The sequence below is a fragment of the Chlamydotis macqueenii genome, chromosome 15 (assembly GCF_036417535.1).
Source record: "Chlamydotis macqueenii isolate bChlMac1 chromosome 15, bChlMac1.mat, whole genome shotgun sequence".
NCBI classification, from domain to species: Eukaryota; Metazoa; Chordata; class Aves; order Otidiformes; family Otididae; genus Chlamydotis; species Chlamydotis macqueenii.
The window spans coordinates 10,218,940-10,237,010 of record NC_141570.1 but is presented as its reverse complement, the minus strand read 5'-3'; the positions used below and the strand labels follow the sequence as shown (position 1 = coordinate 10,237,010).

General features: G+C 41.7%; 1 protein-coding gene across 1 annotated transcript; it reads left to right on the top strand.

The window, feature by feature from the left end:
* The first annotated feature begins 5,068 nt into the window (after positions 1-5,068).
* On the top strand, positions 5,069-16,339 carry NDE1 (nudE neurodevelopment protein 1). Its single transcript, XM_010125488.2, has 8 exons — positions 5,069-5,196; positions 6,293-6,446; positions 9,607-9,755; positions 10,099-10,235; positions 11,304-11,483; positions 12,570-12,661; positions 13,695-13,831; positions 14,926-16,339. Exons 1-8 carry the CDS (start codon positions 5,111-5,113, stop codon positions 15,017-15,019), a joined length of 1,029 nt encoding a protein of 342 aa, XP_010123790.1. The 5' UTR covers positions 5,069-5,110; the 3' UTR covers positions 15,020-16,339.
* The last annotated feature ends 1,732 nt before the right edge of the window (positions 16,340-18,071 follow it).

Sequence of the window (18,071 nt, the reverse complement as noted above, 5' to 3'; positions counted from 1 at the left end):
CCGCCGGGTCAGCTCCCCGCCCGGCTCCGTGCTCCGGACGGGAACGGGGAGCCCCAGAACCCGGCCCAGCCGCCTGTGGCTGGAAGCACCGAGGCCGGGCGTTCCAGGAGAGAACACTTGGCGGAGTTGCCTTAGGAGTCACTGGAAACTCGGAAGTGTTGGAGCCGGGCTGGTGTCTGAAAAGATGAGGGCTGTGCTGAATTAAGCCTTTTGGTAGGAAGGCCCTGGGAAGACGGTAACTCCTTTCAGCACTGGCTGTGGGATTTGTAGTGACCCTGGCGCTCCGGTGACCTCGTCCTTGTCTTTCTCTCTTGTGGTGATTTTCTTTTGTATTGCGTAAACAAAGGGAAACAGGCCCTTCTGGTACAGGAAGACCCTTGCAAGGGAACTGTCTTAAGAAAATGTAATTTTTCTAGGATGGGAAAGCTACTTTTCAGGAGCTGAGAGAGGTTTTGTTTTGGCTTACAGTTAAGGAAACATATCTAACAGGAACTTAATCTCTGCCGTGGCTAATTCAGTAGTATTTATGGTACAGTTTTACTTCTACTTTTTCTATTACAATAACAATTTATTTGTGTCAGACCATCAGATTTTGCTACAAAGATGGGCCAGCATTGGTCACCAAGCTAAAATGTTATTTTGTTTAAAAAAAAAAAGTATTCAGTATGCAGGGTCGTTTGGAGTCCTTTATTCTAGGACTAAAACAGGATTTAATTTGAGGTCCTCATGAATTTGGTGAACTCAGACTCTGATTCCCAAACTGAAGTTCCTTCAATAATTTTGTGTGTGTGGCTTTTCTTAATGTTTTTTTTTTTCTTTAAGAATTTTGCAATTCTAGTCTCACTTGTATGAAATTGTTTCCTGCAACACTTATGCTGAAGTATTTTTCTCCTTGCAGAAGTCTGTTCCCCACCCATGAACATTTCTACTTCCTGTATGATGTAGGGGTTTTGTAATGTCTGTGACCAGCCCTTGTGCTGCTTGCTCGCAGGAATTCTGGCCAGATGTATCTTCTGGCTTCATGTATGCGAAAACAAGTAAGGTGCAGTCAGTGTGTGCCTGTTATAGACTGTGACTTTCTCTCCTTGGGTTTTTTTTTTTTTCATATTTGCCAATGTTTAACAAAACATTGCTAAAACCTCCTTCACCCCTCTTGTCCTCCTCCTTTTTGTAGTGAGCCTAGATAGTGAGGAGTTCCTAATTGGTTTAATTAATTACTCTCCATGCATTTTGCATGCTGTCTCCAAGCTGTTAAAAATCAAGGGGAGAAGGCAGCAGGGGGAAAAATAAAAAGTCAAAGCCCTGCCCTTTCTCCAGGCAGTTTAGAAATATTTAGGTGAGTGGTTTTTGGTTTTGTGTTTTTTTTTTTTTTTTTTAAACAAATTTCAGAAAAATAATAAAGCTTTAATATTTTGTCTAAAACTTGGACTTTTTCTTTTCTTATTAAATTTGTATCTTGCATCTTTGGTTAGTGTGAAAATCCCTGTGAGCTAAGATGTAGTGGAGGTGTACAGGGAACCTAATAGGTCTTCCTTGTGTGTTGTGGGCAAAAAATGTGCCTGTGGCATGGGACGGTAGTGAAACAATCTCTGCCGTGTTGTGTCATCTTTGGAATAAGTATAGGTTCACAGTCCCTCCATGTATCTGCAGTTCTAACAATTAATTTAAAGTTATCAGTCCTGTTTAGTGACGGTAACCGTGAAACAGAGCGTGCTCTTTAACAGATGACGTCCTCAGTGGGCTCATAATCTCATATTTACAAAGACGTACTTGGAAACTGAAAGTGACAGCACTTTTATGCTTCTGTGAAAGATACAAAGTTTCTGTGTAACTCTTACAAATCTTATGGCTCAGTTAGGGAAAGTTCTTTTGTGTGTAACCATACAATCTTCAAAAATGCAGATCAGTACATTCTTTTAGTCCTTCCAGAGTGGAGTGTAAAAACACAAGTGAGAGCCAGTTACGAGCATATTCAAGGTTTTGAGACCAATGGGAGCTGTGTCTTTTGGTTCCAAGGGGTTGTTTGAAAGCTTTGGGGAGCAAGATGTCTTGCATTCCATCTTTATCTTGTCTGGCTTCTTTTTGCTGTCTGAACACAGATATGGGATTTATTGTAATGCTTGTATCAGAATAATCCCTCTTTGGAAACTTCTGAAATATATTTTAGTTTGTGGCATACTCCACCATACCCTGGGTGGAATCTCTGTTCTTGAAGAAATACAGAAACTTCCTTAGAATCATAGAATCACATGGTTGGATGGGACCTATAAGATCATCTAGTCCAACCGTCTTCCCACTACCATTGCTGCCACAGCTACTAAACCATATCCTGTAGCTTCTCATCAAGCCGCCTCTTGAACACTGCCAGGGACAGCGACTCCACCACCTCCCTGGGCAGGCCGTTCAGTGCCTTACCACTCTTTGAGAGAAAAAGTTTTTCCTCAAGTCCAATCTAAACCTCCTCTGGTACAACTTGTGGCCATTTCCTCGGGTCCTGCTTGTTGCCTGGAAGAAGAGGCCAAACCCCTGTTCATCACAACCTGCCTTCAGGAAGCTATAGAGTGCAATGAGATCTCCCCTGAGCCTCCTCTTCTCCAGACTAAACAATCCCAACTCTCTCAGCCGCTCCTCATAAGACTTGTGCTCCAGACTTGTGCTTCCTGTTGTCTGAGCGGTGAGAAATAACCATCTAAAGGAGACTCTGGCTTGCTGTTCTCTGGAGTGGTTTGACCACAGTAATGGATGCTGGTCCTTCTTGGTTTCTCATTGCACCTGCATCACTTCTTTGTATCTGAGCCACTCTTCCTGTCCCTCATCTGTAAAACAGAAAGTTATTTTTCTTCACAAGTGTGCTGAAAGGATTCGTGTGTGTGTGTACACAATGCCTTGAGCATAAGGACGTGTTCATTAACATCAAAGACACTTTCAGTTCGCTTAAAAATAATGAGTAGATGTGTCGTATACTATCCTAGGTCAAGAATGTTAATTATGCTTGGTCGTGATTTTCTTCTTAATGGCCAAGGGTATTATTTGGAAAATCACTCCTCCTTACTCATGCTCCTTTTCCTCTCTCTCTCTCTCTTTTTTTTTCTTTCTCTTTTCTTTTCTCCCCAGTGCATACTTCTGTAAATAGATACAAAGAGCAGCAGCCTTGAGGCTTATTGCTGGAAGTATGTCAATACATGACACAGTGGTTTTATTTGTTAGAAGGAAGACATGTAGCTTTGTCTAATTAACATTTTGTTTCAAGAAACTGAATTATAACAATAAAAGCTTAGTAACTTTTCCCTTCACCTGCCAGCTCCTCTTCTAAATAACAGTGTAATTTCAGTGAGTGTGTAGCTGGTCCTGTGCATTGAGGTGTGTGGACACAGCCCAGTTAGCTGTGACAGCTGCTTTTTGCTTGGTCATCTGAAAACTGCCCAGGCTGTGAAAAGGACTTGTGCATTGCAGCATTGGTTGAGTAGGTGAGAATTGGGCTTTGGATTGCCAGGCTACTTGAGTACTTGATACTATTGTCTGTAGCAGAAGTAAGAAATATTTATCTTTGTCTCAGTAGAGTTACTAGATAGATGGCTGCTACTCTGTTTAAACCAGGTGATTTTCTGGAGACCAAAGTCTGAACACATGTTGTGAATAATTTTTTCCATTGAGTTCAATAGATGTGCAGTGGATGCGCATTTTCTTTAGCTATGACATGCTGCTCAGAAGGTCTGCTCCAGCATTTCCTGAGTATTATAAATAAGAAGAATAGAAGGCAGGACTGATATTTAAATGATGTTTGAAGACTTTGGCTGGTTTTTTCCTCTTTATTCCTTCAGGATTACCTCTAGAAAATGTTTTGCTTAGTAGATCTGGAGCTGAAACTTGGTAGAAGAACTGTGTTTCCTCCGTCATTGGATTTCAGTGATACAGTTTTCTGACAACTGCTATTGTTATGAATTGTTCACCTTTATTTACTGTTCTTGATCTATTTGGGTTTCTATGAAATTGATAATATCTGTGTGGAATCTTTGCCTCACCCAGGGTTGGACATAGGCAGGTTATCCAGAGCATTAGGTTTGATGTTTCTCCATTGTCAAGAGTAACTCATATAAAATGATACTTGCTAGTGACCTGTTTATTAGAGTGCATCGTGCCCATCAGAGGGTGTTTGTTTAATTGTGGTGTCTAGATACTTAAGTCTTCAAGTGGGAGTGACCAGCTTAAGGTTCTTGATTCCCCTGTGGCTCTTTCATGTGTCATTCCCATTTGGGACTATGTCCTGTGACTGGATTTATAGTGACACAGGGACAGCTGGATGGTCTGGATTGCTCACTGGGTGGCTGCGACCTGTTTGCATACCTAGTCCAGCCAGGTGGTATTCCACTGAAATCTCTGCGCAGCTTTTATCCTCACTTGGCTGGGAATTTCTGGAGCTCCATTCTCCCGTGTCTCTCTGAGGTATGCACATATATTGTGGCTCTCAGCTGCACACGGATTTTGATAATTTAAGGTTTAAAGTTGAGTAGTGTTGTCTATGTTGACCTAGGGAGAAATTTTTCATGTGTCCAGCAGTTACGTCTGTAAAAAACTTAGGTGTTCCTGGAAGTGTTAGCATGGGAAACTAGTATCTTGAGTACCTTATTTGTGTCTCTTTGAAGTTTCTCTTTCATTTTGTGGTAAGTGTCTTTAGGGTTGTTGAAATCGACCTTAATTGCACTGTCTTTGGAGCTGAAGTTGTGTCTGAGATGTCTTCTCTTTCACTTGTATTCTGGTGCAACTGTAGCTAAAGTTTGAGGTTTGGCGCTCTGTAGTGCGTAGTCAGAGGGTGGAGAAGGCGCTCGCTGCTGAGGAGGTGGCGTAGGTGGGCAGCAACCTGGGAGAACTGGGGAAAGGGACCCGATTACTCAGTAGTGATTCTTTCACGTTTGTGGTATATCCAACAGAACCCTGTCAAGGCTGGTCTCTAGTGTGGTCTCCAGGTGTGCAGTGACTTCCTGGGAGGAGGGATGCGCTGCTCTGCAGCAAAAAGTTCTGAGGTAGCTCACTGCATTAGTTCTTACGCTTGATCCTTTAATTTTCTAGGGGGGAAAATTGGAACAGGAGTTTTAGACTTTGAGAACTCATCATGGAAGACTCAGAAGGGCATCACTTCAGCTCAGTGGAAGAGGAAACCAGATACTGGAAAGAATTGGCTATCAAATACAAGCAGTGGTAAGGCAATGGATTTGTCTCTCTAGGCTGTTTGAGAGGGTGTGTAACACTGCATGCAAAGACACGGATAGCACCACACAGAGAAGTAAATTCAAGGTGGTTCAGCTGCCTTGAGTGGTAGCAATAGCAATGCTTCTGCATAAATTGCAGCAGCCCAGAGTCCTTTATGCTTGTTTGAGCAGTGAGTCTGTGTTGCTGTGGCACTGCTGGTTTTGAGTAGGACTCTGTGTACTGAAATTGTCTCTGACTGCAGTCTGTGAACAGCCCGGGTAAACATAACTCACTGCAGAACCTTGTTGGGGGCAGATGATCCGGACCATTGCAGAAAGAGAGATGCTGCTGTTCACTCTTTATATCTCTGGGTGAATCAAGAATGGTTTGACAGCACATAGATGGAGGGGGATCCCTGGCTGACAATGGCCATACTTTGTGCTTTCCCTCAGCCCAGTATGTTGCCCTAAATTCAGTAAAGTGTGAAAAAAAAAAAATAATCCAGACTTCTTAGATGCTGATGTTGGTGAGTCCTTTCTTAGACCAGCTGTTCAGACCTTTCCGTGCTGCTTGTTTAGCTTGCTGGAGGATTATTTCAATGGAATTGTTTAAGAATATCAGAACATCTTTCCTTCCATCTTTCTCTCTGTCTCACTTTTCATTGCTAATTGAAAATGACTGTGTTCATGTTTCCAAATAAATAATTTAATTGAATAACAGATTAAAGATGCAGATGACAGTGGAAAATGTACAAGCTAAAGAGACACTCCATGTGTCCTCAACACCTATAGTGTGAAGACAGGCTTTGGGATTTTTCTATTTATTTTGACTTTTTAAATGTGTTTACCAGTTTTCCATGTGGTGGCTTTCCATGCTAGATGGGGAAACATTTGCATATGGTCCTCTCTTCCTGTTCAATATGCATGTTGGAGAAGGGCATAGAGCCTTCTATGTTAAAGGCCAGGGTTTAGTTTTTTTGGTGTGGGTTTTTTTTTTTGTGGTGTTTTTTTTTTTGTTTTTTTTTTTTTTTTTTACCTTGAGTGTACATGAGAGATTTATTTCTTTGTTCATTATGATGAGTTCTGTTGCTGGAATTGCTCTCTAGTGCTGAGAATACACAGGAAGAATTGCGTGAATTCCAAGAAGGGAGTCGAGAGTATGAAGCTGAACTGGAGACTCAGCTGCAGCAAACAGAGTCCAGAAACAGAGACCTTCTGTCAGAAAACAATCGTCTGCGAATGGAACTGGAGTCGGTTAAGGTAAGAGTGGGAGATGCATTCAGTATCTGTACATCCTAAGTGCAAAGGTAGATGAGACAGCTGTGTGCAGGTTCAGCTTGCCTTGTGGCCAGGGACCTTCAGCATTACAAAGAAATTGAACAGAAAACTGCAAAAAATAAAGTCTTAAAAAATTAAGAGATATCAATCTGTTGTCCCTTTTGAAGGTGCTGGATACCTTGGTAATGTTCCTGAACCTTCTTTGCAGGCTGTGGCAGTGTGTCAGGATAGATTTCAGATGGGAGAAAATGGTTTGCAGTAGAGTAGAGAGTAGACATGAACATAACAGAGCTGCTGTTCTGTTCCTTCTTCCATTTACGTAGTGTTTTTGTTCACAGCTTTCTTGCTGCCTGCATTGTGCAGACACAGTTAATGTTGCAGAACAATCAAAATACAAACACTCCAGCTGTGGTTTTGCATTACATAAGAAAACTCAGTTTTAAACTCTTCTTACGTAGTTGTGTATTTATTATCTGGCATTCCAGATAATGTGGGAAGCAGCCATCAGTGGGTAGCACATAGAACTGAAAAGCATAGCAGAGTTTCAGTCCTGGTTTTGTTATTGAATCTGTCTGTACGTGGAGAAAAATAATTTGTCTTCTCTACACTTGGTTAGCCTTCTGTGAAACTGCGAACCAGCTGAAAAGCATTAACTTCCTTAATTATAAAACAGGGATATGAACTTGTTAAGACAGAACTTCTTACCAGAGTGACTTGAGAAATAACGAAGCTATTTAGAGTATTGAAGAGTGATGAGTCTGTCTCATTTCAGTCTCATTAAAGATGCTGCTAGTCCCCTGTGCTGGTTAACAGGTTTAGGAAACGTTAGTAAGTTTTAAACTTGAAAAGAAGTTGTTACTGACATTGATGTGCCTGTTTAAAGGTTGATCTTGTTGGCCTTTTACTTGAAGGTGAGGTATAGTCACCCAAGAAACACTGCACTGTATTTTGTAGGGCTAGTTCAATATCTGTGGAAGCAGAGATTAGCTTAATTACACTACTTCTACTTGATTGGATGCAATAATGAGCTAATGGGACTGAAGGTATTTGTATAATCCAGGTTTGCAATGCCTTTTGTTTAAACTGTTGTCCAAATTACTGTCTTAAGAAAATAATCTTCTGTTCCATACAGATGTCCTGTCCCTCTAGCACCAACTTGGTGATCCCCTGCCCCTGCTTTTTGATAGCAAAACCTTCAAACCTCCACGGCTTGTTTCGTTCTATTTGTTATGTTGCGCTGATCTTTGTTCTTGTTGTGTTAGTACCTTAGCAGTATTAACTGCGTGTTGTGTGGAGTATTGGTATACTGTTCTATGTAGCCACATAAACCCATGGAAGCTGATGGGTTTGTGGAGAAGGCATAAATTTGACAAAAATAAAACCTGCAGTTAATTTAATTTAGGAGAGTATGGACTTTTTTTTCTGTAGAGGAGCTATGGTGAGAGAAGGGTACACTAAGCCAGCCAAAGCAGTTAAGAATGAAAATGGCAGGAAACGACATAGAACCTGAAAAAGCAGAGGATGAACATATTTTAGAAAATATTAAATTATTCTTTACAATAGATAACTTTTAATAAAACATATTCTGCTTGAAATGAACCTTTTAACAATTGGCTATTCATGCAGCCTGAAAACTGCAGTAACAGCCTGCAGTGAAGGAACAGAGACTCCATTGATGGCCAGATCAGCTGATAGTTTATTACAATTGGCTAAAAACAAAGACTCAGACCTTGCAGTTCTGGTCTTTTATCTGAATCAATTCAAGAGCAAAGCATTAAACTCGTGAAGCTATTGACCAGCGGTGTTAACTGAGCACATCAAGGGTTGGTGTCTGCATCTAGGTCAACACTAGTGAACCTTGCCAGGCCCACACAGCTTGTGGCTTTGAGCTTAGCAGCCTAGTGTGTGTACTTACTCCCTCCTCAGAAACCAGAGTTCACACTACCTAAAAAGAAATAGAAATAATGCTTTGGAGGGTTTGTTTAGAGAGTCCTGAAAAGCTGGTTGAAAATAATCTGCCTCTTAGAGCTTGGGGGCTCTTAAATTCAGCATGTTACTATGCTTTGGAGATCTGGAATTACAGCAGTGTCGCCACACTGTAATCAAATAAGAATTTCTTAATTCAACATGAGTAGGTCTTTTCCTCCTCCTTCTCTATGCATTTCATGTGCTAAAATAGCTGTCTTCAATTTATCAGTCATGCTAGACTACATGCTGTGGTTTTCAAATTCCAGTGCATGGGTTTGTTTTCATTTACTTCAAGTGTGTTGTAATTAAATTCCGGGTGGAGAAAGCACTTCAGGAGTGCTACTTATACAGCAGTCTTGGAGTTTCAGAATTATCTCTGGCATGTTGAAGTGATCTGTTATCAAGGTAGTGGAGTGTAAAGCATTACAGTTAGATGGTGTGCTGTGAAGCTTTCCCTGTCACATGATGTGGAGCTAATTCTGCATATAGTGGCAGTAGCAGGAGAGAGCTACTTGATGAAGAAGCTAAGCTTTCCTCTGCGCCTGTGCCTCTCTGAAATATACCCTTGTGTGCGTACTCTAAAGGGAGAAAGTTTGGTTTAGGTTCACATCCAAAGCATAACTGCACCTGAAATGTGTTGTGATCTAGAGCTCTGAACCTGCTCTGGGCTAGTAAAACCACAGGGGCAGGGGAGAATTCTGCTGATTCCACAGCAGCATGTAACTGTGTCACACTTGGATAGATTTTTTTTTTTTTTTTTTTTTTTTTAGTTTTCTTCTTGTTGTTTAGGCTCCTAAGTACTGCTTGACTTTTTATTAGAGTTGAAAATAAGTGGCTTCTCTTGCTTTCTGCTTTGCATTCTGCTAAAGCTTTTGGGGCTTAGAAGTTATGCTGAGTCTTGTTGTCTGGGAAAGCAAGAATGACCCTGTGCTGTGGAGGTCAGGAACTGCTCCCCAGCACCATTGTTTGATAAGGAGTGACAGGAAGAGCTGTTGTCTACTAGCAGCCCAGAAGTACATGAGCAATTGGCTTTGCTGGTATTTTCCAAATGTAAGGTAATATTTCTCAAAATACTTCATAGCATATGCCCCTTTACAGGGGCTCAGACAATCCTAGAGAAAGAGAACGTGCATTCCTAAGTCTCTGATGTGCTGTTTGATTTGCCTCTGATTAGGAAAAGATTGAAATGCAGCATTCGGAAGGATACAGGCAAATCTCTGCGCTGGAAGATGACTTGGCACAGACAAAAGCTATTAAAGATCAACTTCAGAAATACATTCGAGAACTTGAGCAAGCAAATGATGACTTGGAAAGAGCAAAAAGGTGACCCACCTTCTGTGTTTTCTTTTTCCCCCTCTGTTCTGCCCAGTGAGCGTGTTGTCACTGAGCTGTTTGTGATGCTGTGCTCCTTAGCACTGCCATTCTGAACTAATCACTTAGGTGGTGATTCCGGTGAAGAGGTTTGTGGCAGATGGGAAGTGTGATAATTTTTTTCCCCTTCCACTTCTGCCACTGCACTCATTCATATCTTACAAGCTAAAATAAAAATAATAAACCAAAGCAAACCAAGCAAAAACAAAACATATGATCCCCTTTCTTGTGAGAGAGGGAGTTTCTCTGTGTGCTTGAAGGATCTGGTAGTGATATCTTGTGCATTCTTTTTCAGAGCCACTATAATGTCTCTGGAGGATTTTGAACAGCGTTTAAACCAGGCTATTGAAAGAAATGCTTTTCTGGAGAGTGAGCTGGATGAGAAGGAAAACCTTCTGGAGTCCGTGCAGCGCCTGAAAGATGAAGCTAGGGGTTAGACAGAAATTACTTACATCTTTCCTTTTCTCCCCTCCTGGCTTGTAGCTATTCAGTCCTCTCCATATATTTTAGAGCTTGGCTTTTAATTTTGCATTTTTAAAATCTATTTGAAATGTAGAAGCAAGGGAGGAAGCTTCAAGATTGTTCCACTCCACTCCTTGAACTCCTGACCTTATTCTGGAGCAACTCACAGAAGCAAAAATATTTTCCAGCCTTCTAATCTGTGGTGATGCTTCAGGGCCTTATGGGGTTAAGAGCAGCTGGTCCAGCTGAGGCATGTGCTGGTCAGGCTTCCTGTAACCCATGAAGGTCAGCTTTAATGACCATTAACCTCATGGTTTCCTGGCCTGTGAAAAGTGGAGTCAGTGAAACACTAATGGAGCAGTAAAACAGAAGGGCTCTGACTGACTTCTGGTTAGCTTTGAATAGCCGCACGTGATAGCTTCTTGATACCTGTCAGTAAGGCTGAGTGAGAAGAGAGAGACCGTGGAAAAAACACCTTCTATTTTCAGATCTGCTCAGTTTCTGTGCCCATGAGTGGTTTCCATAAGATACAGCCAGGCTGTGGAACAGAACTGCTTTATCCCATGGCTAGATAATGGCTTCCGCCTGGCCTAGGCTCAGGTTTCCTTCATGTGGAGACCAGGGTAGAAGAGAAAAAGTTAAAACAGGTAGGATCTCAACCTGACAGGGAGCAGGAATGTAGCCAAGGTGTGCCAGGTTGCCTAGCCTCAGTCTTGATGTGCCTCTGCTTACCAGCCTGTAATGCTTGGAAAGGAGTGAATTCCCTGCCTCAAATGGAGCCTTGTGAAAGGGCATGAAAATTTAAGCCAGATAATAGCAACCAAACTAATACTACAAAAACATCTTGAGCCGCAATGCTAGAAAAGCCTTTACTGATCATCCAGATTTTGAGCATATGCCTGGAGTAATCTTTGCAAGGATAAGTGTTTTGACTTCACCTCCATAAGGGGAACAGTCTTTTGAGTGAATGTTCTCCCCTGTTTGTAATCCTGGTGGTTACATACTCCAAAGGCTTGCTTTATGTTGCTTCCTTTGTAGATCTCCGACAAGAGCTTGCAGTGCAGCAGAAGCAGGAAAAACCCAAAACACCGATGCGAACTACCATGGAAACAGAAAGAACAGACACTGCAGTTCAAGCATCCTTATCTGTCCCTTCAACTCCCTCGCTGCACCGGACACCCAACATCAACGTACCCACCCCTGCGACATTTAGGAGAGGTGACTGACGGGGAACCAGCACAGAAATACTATTTGATGCTTGTGTTTTTATTACAGTTTCTGGCTAAAGGAGGAATGAGAAGAAGGGAGCAGAGTTGAGTGTTTCAATAAAATAAACTTAAATCCACTCATCATGGTCTGAGTACTCATAGACTGTGATTTTTGAGGTTTATTGGTAGCCTCTTCATTCCATTTGACTTGAACTGTCCAGTAATAATAATTGTGGGGGACAGGATGAGCTGTTAGGACTTTACTATTAGTTCACAACTGTCCTGGAGATGTTGGGCTAACTTAGGAGAAGGATTTCAACTTCCATGTGATCTTCAGTGTCACACTTGTTACTTTAATTGGCTTCTCTGTGAGAGTAGGTGCTCTTTGAGAGAGGCTTTCTTTTTACTCTGGAACAGCAGGACACTGACAAGTCATCCTAGCTGTCTGTACTAAATGACTATATCTTTCATGTCAGTTATTGTTATCAGTTACTTATTTTTTGTGAGCACTGATTATTTCAATATTTCAAACATTTAACCCTAACTCACCATGATCTTATTTAAAAAGCCAGAAATCTGTGTAACTGTTCATGTGTATGCGTAAATGCAGGGAGTTGTACTGTCACATTCTGATGATTTGATATTATAGCTCTGAGCACTAACGAAGTTTGACTGTGGGCTTCAGTATGCTTAACCTAAAATGGTGTGTTTTGTGTGATGTGTTAAGTGAGAGGATTTGGAGATTTGTAGTAAAATGAGAGATGATGGTCCTCCCCAAGGACACATCCCTCTGGTCCCAGTGCAGCAACAGAGATGCAGAGTGGGCTGGTAGAACAGATCTCAAGAAACCCAAGCCACAGCGCATGTAGAGACTTTAGCTTAGGACAGTGTAACTTGAACTGTCGCAGGAGACAGCACTTCATATTCCTGATGGATATGAAAGATCTGGAGCTGAGATACAAAAAGGTGATGATGTTGATGTTTCTTCTGTTCTGTATGTTAGACTGTCTTCTGACTTCCAATGTCAAAGCTGCCTTTTTGTTTGTTTGATTGTTTTTGTAATGAGTGATGTATCCTTCTTTAACCTGCCCTGCAGGTCTTGAGGACAGTTATGGTGCAACCCCTCTGACACCTGCGGCAAGAATATCTGCACTTAACATCGTGGGAGACTTGCTGCGAAAAGTGGGGGTGAGCGATTACCTGCTAGCCAATGCTCTTGGAAAGGTAGAGCTGTCAAACTGCAGCCAGCGCTATTTGTGCTGCTGCTCTGGAGAGATTGGAAAGAGTGTTTTGCCTCCAGGTTAGATAAGTGGTGCCTTGAAATTTGGTCTGAACTTTGTATGTTTCTGATCAACCCCCAGATAAAGATAGACCCTGTTCTGCTTTTCTAAGATCTGGTCCACATGGGGAGAAGATCTTTCTGTACAAATTTCTGAAAGCACGTGTGCAGAAAGAATAAATTGGCATGATTAAATTAAGAAGAGATCTGCTCCCATGAAAGGCAGAGAAGAAAGCAGACTGGTGCCTGCTGTGCAGAGGGCTTCTGGTGAAGTTTGCCTTAGAGTCCACTAGTCTTTTGAACTCAGCCTAGTGTCTTGTTAAGCTGTAGTTTAACATTTAAGGTAGTACTGATGCTGGAAAAGTTACCCCATGACTTCCTTCTGTTTTTTCCCTTTTGCCCTAGTGCTGTGTTGGCAAAAGCATTTGTATGACTCTTTGGTAGGCAGAGCTTCAGAACTGATAGAGCTGAAGAGTAACTCAGCAACCAAGGTGGATGGTTCTAGGATGGGAGCATGTGGTGGAGAACAGGGTATCTGTGGCTCAGTTCTCTCAGTACGTACGACCTAATATGTGTCATGGGGAGCAGATAGCTCAAAGGAGCATTTAGTAATCTAAAAAGTAATGTCTGCAAGAAGGATGTCAAAATCTCCCTGAGGAAGCCGAAGACTGTGTTCCTGCTGGTGAACTACATCAGCCCCTTAACCTCCCTTACAGAAACAGAGGCTCAGCTTTAGAGAGATGACTGATTTCATCTCTTCAAGAATTCAGAACTCACGTGGCACTGGGGTCTAGCAGGTTCCTCTACTAGACAACTCGTTCTAAAAGAAACAAACAAGAAAAAAAAAAGCCCTAAACACTCTTATTGCCATTTTGGTGTACGGCAATGCTATCTTAAGAGAAAGGTGATATCTGATGCTTGCCTCATTTGTGTTTACTTTAGGCTTTGGAGTCCAAGCTTGCATCTTGCCGAAACTTTGTGTATGACCAGTCTCCAAACAGAACCACAGTGTCCATGTACATGAACAGGGATGTCCTTGAAACACGCCTGAGTCCTCATCAGCCTCTGTGTGATACGGGGTGAGCGCTGCTCTCTGCTGTTGTGTCTTACTGAGAATTGTTGGTATTGTAACTTAGTGACTGGCACTGTTCTATTTAGTGTTAAATCTTTGTTTTGGTAGAGACAAATTTGTTTGTAAAAGATATGAAACTTAGTTATTCAGGGGTATGATTTGAATGTTTCAGAGCAGTTTAAAATTTGGAATCACTAGCTGCTTGAAATTGGAAGACTAGCTGGAATCAAGTTTTGAAAACCACAAATTCAAAGCAAATATATAATACATGTATTTTATTATAAACCCAGTGTTCAAATGGCATGAAGTACAACAGAGGAACTCTTATTTGCTTTATGTTATTGTACAAGTGATGTCTCAGGAATATTATGGCATGTGGGGACTTCCCTTGTCACAGCTAAGATGCTCGTTTATGGGAGAAATGGAAAAAAGGCAAATAATGGGTTCATTTGATCAGAATGTGTTTCCAAGGAGCAGCTGACAGCAAGTTACTTGACTCAACTTACACATCTGCCTGAACACTTGAACTGGTTGTCTTTTTTTAAACAAAGGAAGAAAAATCAGCAAGGCTATCACAAATTGCAGTTCAATGTCTGCTTAAACCCTGCCAGTCCCTGCCAACGCGTTATTTAGATTCTCTGTAAATTTAGTGCCTAGAGTACAGTTTGTTCCAGACTTAATTATTCAGCTAGACCCTTCAGCTGGGAATACTGGTCTGTCCTGTTACCCAGCGCCCAAAGTTGTTGCATGGAAGGAGTGTTCCACATTGTATTTGCTATCCCAGCTTAGGGAGAAACCTCATGGAAGCTCCTACAAAAAAGCCTCAAGGGCCATACACTTACATATTTGTGCAGCTGATTATACATCTCCCTCTGTAATGCTGGAGCTGAAATTCCAACACCTTCTCACTACTTGGAGGGAAATGGAGCCCTGTGTTGTAGGGGAAACTCTGCCCAGTTAAGTAACGGGCTCACATAGTGCCCAGAAGGAAATTGTTTTGTCAGTTTCTCAAGCTGAGTGGTGTACTCTGGAAGTGACCAGTTTCTCTGAAGATGGTAAAACTGAGCAAGAAATGCAGTAACTTCTATTTTGTATTTGCAGGTTAGTAAAACGCCTGGAGTTTGGAACACGACCTTCAAATATTCCGGGACCAATGAACCATCCCTCACAAAGTGTTGTCAAGATGCTGCTATGAAAAGCCTGTCTGACTTTGGAAAAGGAGGAAAAAAGAATAAATACATATATTTTAATCTTTAGTTTTAAAGAGAACATCAGTGAGCAATCAGGTAGCGGTCTGGGGTAGGTGAGAACTGAACAAGACGCTGCAAATGGCAATGGCCTGTGGCCTTGCCCAGTCTGGCCTCTCAGCCGAGTTCTGTGGGTAGTGTGATAAAGCAATGCTGCCTGGCAGTGCAGCACTTAGAGTTGCTTCCTACATCAGTTGCTGTAAATAGCTCCTTGAAGATTACTTCTTTTGATGCTGCCACTCAAAGCCATTGTCCTTCTACGTACAACAGAGACGATATTCCTATGCAACATTCCTACAGCACCATGGCGCTCTGGCTTGCGTTCTGGTTGTGCTCGCTTTCTGTCCTGGATGTTGTGTGCTGCAGTCACCTGAATTAGAGGAGAGTTTTAACATGAGAAGGGTGTATTTCTGCAGGGAAGCTGATCAGCTTTTTGTGAAATGTTTGGTCAAAATCTTGCTACATAAAAACCCGCTGCTGCAGTGGTAAGATGGTTTTGTAAGCAATGATTTGCCATTAAGAACAGGTCATGGTTAAAGGTGAGGAAAGCCTAGTGCTTAGAGTACTCGGGAGATCCCAGAGCTAACAGTAAGGTAGGATACTTTGAACTGGCCTAGCACGTAGGCATCTTCTTTTGCCATATTATAGCCCATAAAGCATGGCTGCTGTAGGAAGCAAGAGACCTGGTTAAGTTCTTAGTTCTAACATCTTAATAGATGGGTTTTACTGCTTTCCAAACCTCCCTTTATTAATGTGCCTTGGGTGTTACTGATTGTTTTCTTGTTTTATTTTCTCTTCTATGAGGATATACACTTTCAGCTGTTACCAATTTTGAAATGTTTTTTTTTTTAACCTGAAAAGTCTTTTTATGCTAGACAAGTGTATATGAGTAGAGAGTTATTTTTAATTTTTTTTTTCTCCTATGGAATATTTCTACATTTTGGTTTGTTTTTTAAAGGTAGTAGGTTCACTCACATATTAATGTACCTTATGGAAGCCTGTACTTGCAAAACCCATCATGACTAAACAATTTTTGGTTTTTTTGTGAGGACTGGGGTGGGGAAAGCTTACTTGACAAAAGAATGCATAAGTGGATTTGGGTTTTTTTTGTTGTTTTTTTTTTTTTTTTTTAAGAAAATACTGTGAAAACAGCCACTGATGGACCTATTTCTCTGGAATCGGAAATAACCACAGATCATTCCCATTATTCAAGCCATCTACAAAGCTGGCTTAACTGGGGAGCAGAATAAAGCTTATTTTGAATGCTAGTTGTTGATTCATTTTGAGGTTTACGCAAGTTGTCACTGTGATTTATGCACAGATGTTTGCTACCAGTTTCTCATCTGATTCTGATCAATGAAACTGAAAGAGACACTGTTTGATTTGCTTTGAATCATATGCAAAATTCTCCTACATCTTGTTGTTTCCTACCATAAGGAATGTAACTATTGCCGTAGCTAAAGATGCGTCTGGGGTTTACAGTGTTTAGTTATTGGCATTACTCTCTTCAAATCTTGAACTCTGTCTGTTTTCACATGATTTTTGTCCTCTCCTCTCTCACAAGGAGTTGACGCTTTCCTTGACCATGAGGAACAGAAGTGCATGGGCTCTGCTTTATTTGTGCTGACATGTGGACTATGGTTCAGTGGACTGTGTAGCCCAGAGGGATCAGTCAAGACAAGTTGCATTTTCCTTATCTTGCCAGAATTTGCCTGCTTGGTGAACAAGTTGACTCGCAGTCAGATTGAGACACAGCATTGAGATAAGGTAGAAAGTTTGAAAATTGTGTCTATGGTAGTATTTTATGTTTTACAGATGTATTATTCATGTGACTACAGATACAATCAGACAAACTGGAGGCTGTGTAGAATTGTCAAAGTAATTTAGTTCAGAAGTCACCTCTGTAATGGTACAGAGAGGAGCTTTTTTTTGGGAGAGGAACTTAAATTTGGCCACTGTTGCAGAAGGATGCTTTCTGTGGTGTTACTCAAGACACTCACTATTTTGTCACAAGCTTTACAGAACAGGTACTGGAACATGAATTTCTCATGCTAGGGCAGTGCTCTAGCCATCAGATCAACCTCTACCATTGTGTGGTTGAATTTTTTAAAGCTTTGGCGCTTAAAGACCATTCTGTATGAAGTCTGATTTCCTTGGTCTCCTTGTTCCCAAATACGCGGGCTCACAAGCTGCGTGTTTAACAGCCAGCTCTTGAGCACATATACAGAGCTTGGCTGCTTGGCTGATCAAGCAAAGAGAATTAAATCAGATAGCTTCTAACCCCCCTCCTCTGCAGCTTGTCATCTTAATTGCTCTAAATGAATTCTTATTTAAACTCTTCCTTTACTCTGTCATTAGCAGAGAGAAATCTTTGGGCTCTGATTCTACTGGCTAAATGGTACCTGGTCTGAATCTCCAGTTTATGATCTCTGTGCCTTTGGGAACAATGCTTAGATTTAGATGGTTGCATTAGCTGTCAAGGTGGATGGTTTTGCATTACTTCTCTCCCTGTAGTCACACTGCTTAAGGTTCACTTGCTGTCCAATCTTAAGACATTGAGTAAGCTCTCTACTTGATTCAGAGTAATTCTACGCCTGGCTTTGCTGTGCATGGCTCTCTGCTGCCTCAGTGTGACCGCAAAGCTAGCTGCTACCTGAAAGTTCTAGAGCTGCATGGATTTTGTGGTAGGTCCTGGTCGTTCCCAGAAGCAGGTTGCGGTCCTGTTGGAGTGCTCCAAAAATACAAAGTAACTGCGTGCTGATCCCTTAATGCACAATAGCTTGGCGTGGATCACTGCATTCAGTGTGGGCTGCTGGTTATAATTGTCTTCAGGCTGCTTTAGAGGCTTTAGTTGGAAATATCCCTACACGTACAGACTTCAAGGGTGGCTTCAGTTGCCTAAAGACAGACACTTAGGGCCCTGCCTGCTTTGCAGCTGCTGCCCCAGAAAGCTGCAAGTCTCCTGCAGGTCCTCCGTCATGTCTGTCAGCCCTTGGACAC

What these genes read in the sequence shown, in the direction of transcription:
- NDE1 (XM_010125488.2), top strand. Translation starts at nt 5,111, where the DNA reads ATGGAAGACTCAGAAGGGCATCACTTCAGCTCAGTGGAAGAGGAAACC. An exon ending in GACTTGGAAAGAGCAAAAAG is followed by an intron (nt 9,756 to 10,098) that starts GTGACCCACCTT and finishes ATTCTTTTTCAG; the next exon opens with AGCCACTATAATGTCTCTGG. An exon ending in CCCTGCGACATTTAGGAGAG is followed by an intron (nt 11,484 to 12,569) that starts GTGACTGACGGG and finishes CCTGCCCTGCAG; the next exon opens with GTCTTGAGGACAGTTATGGT.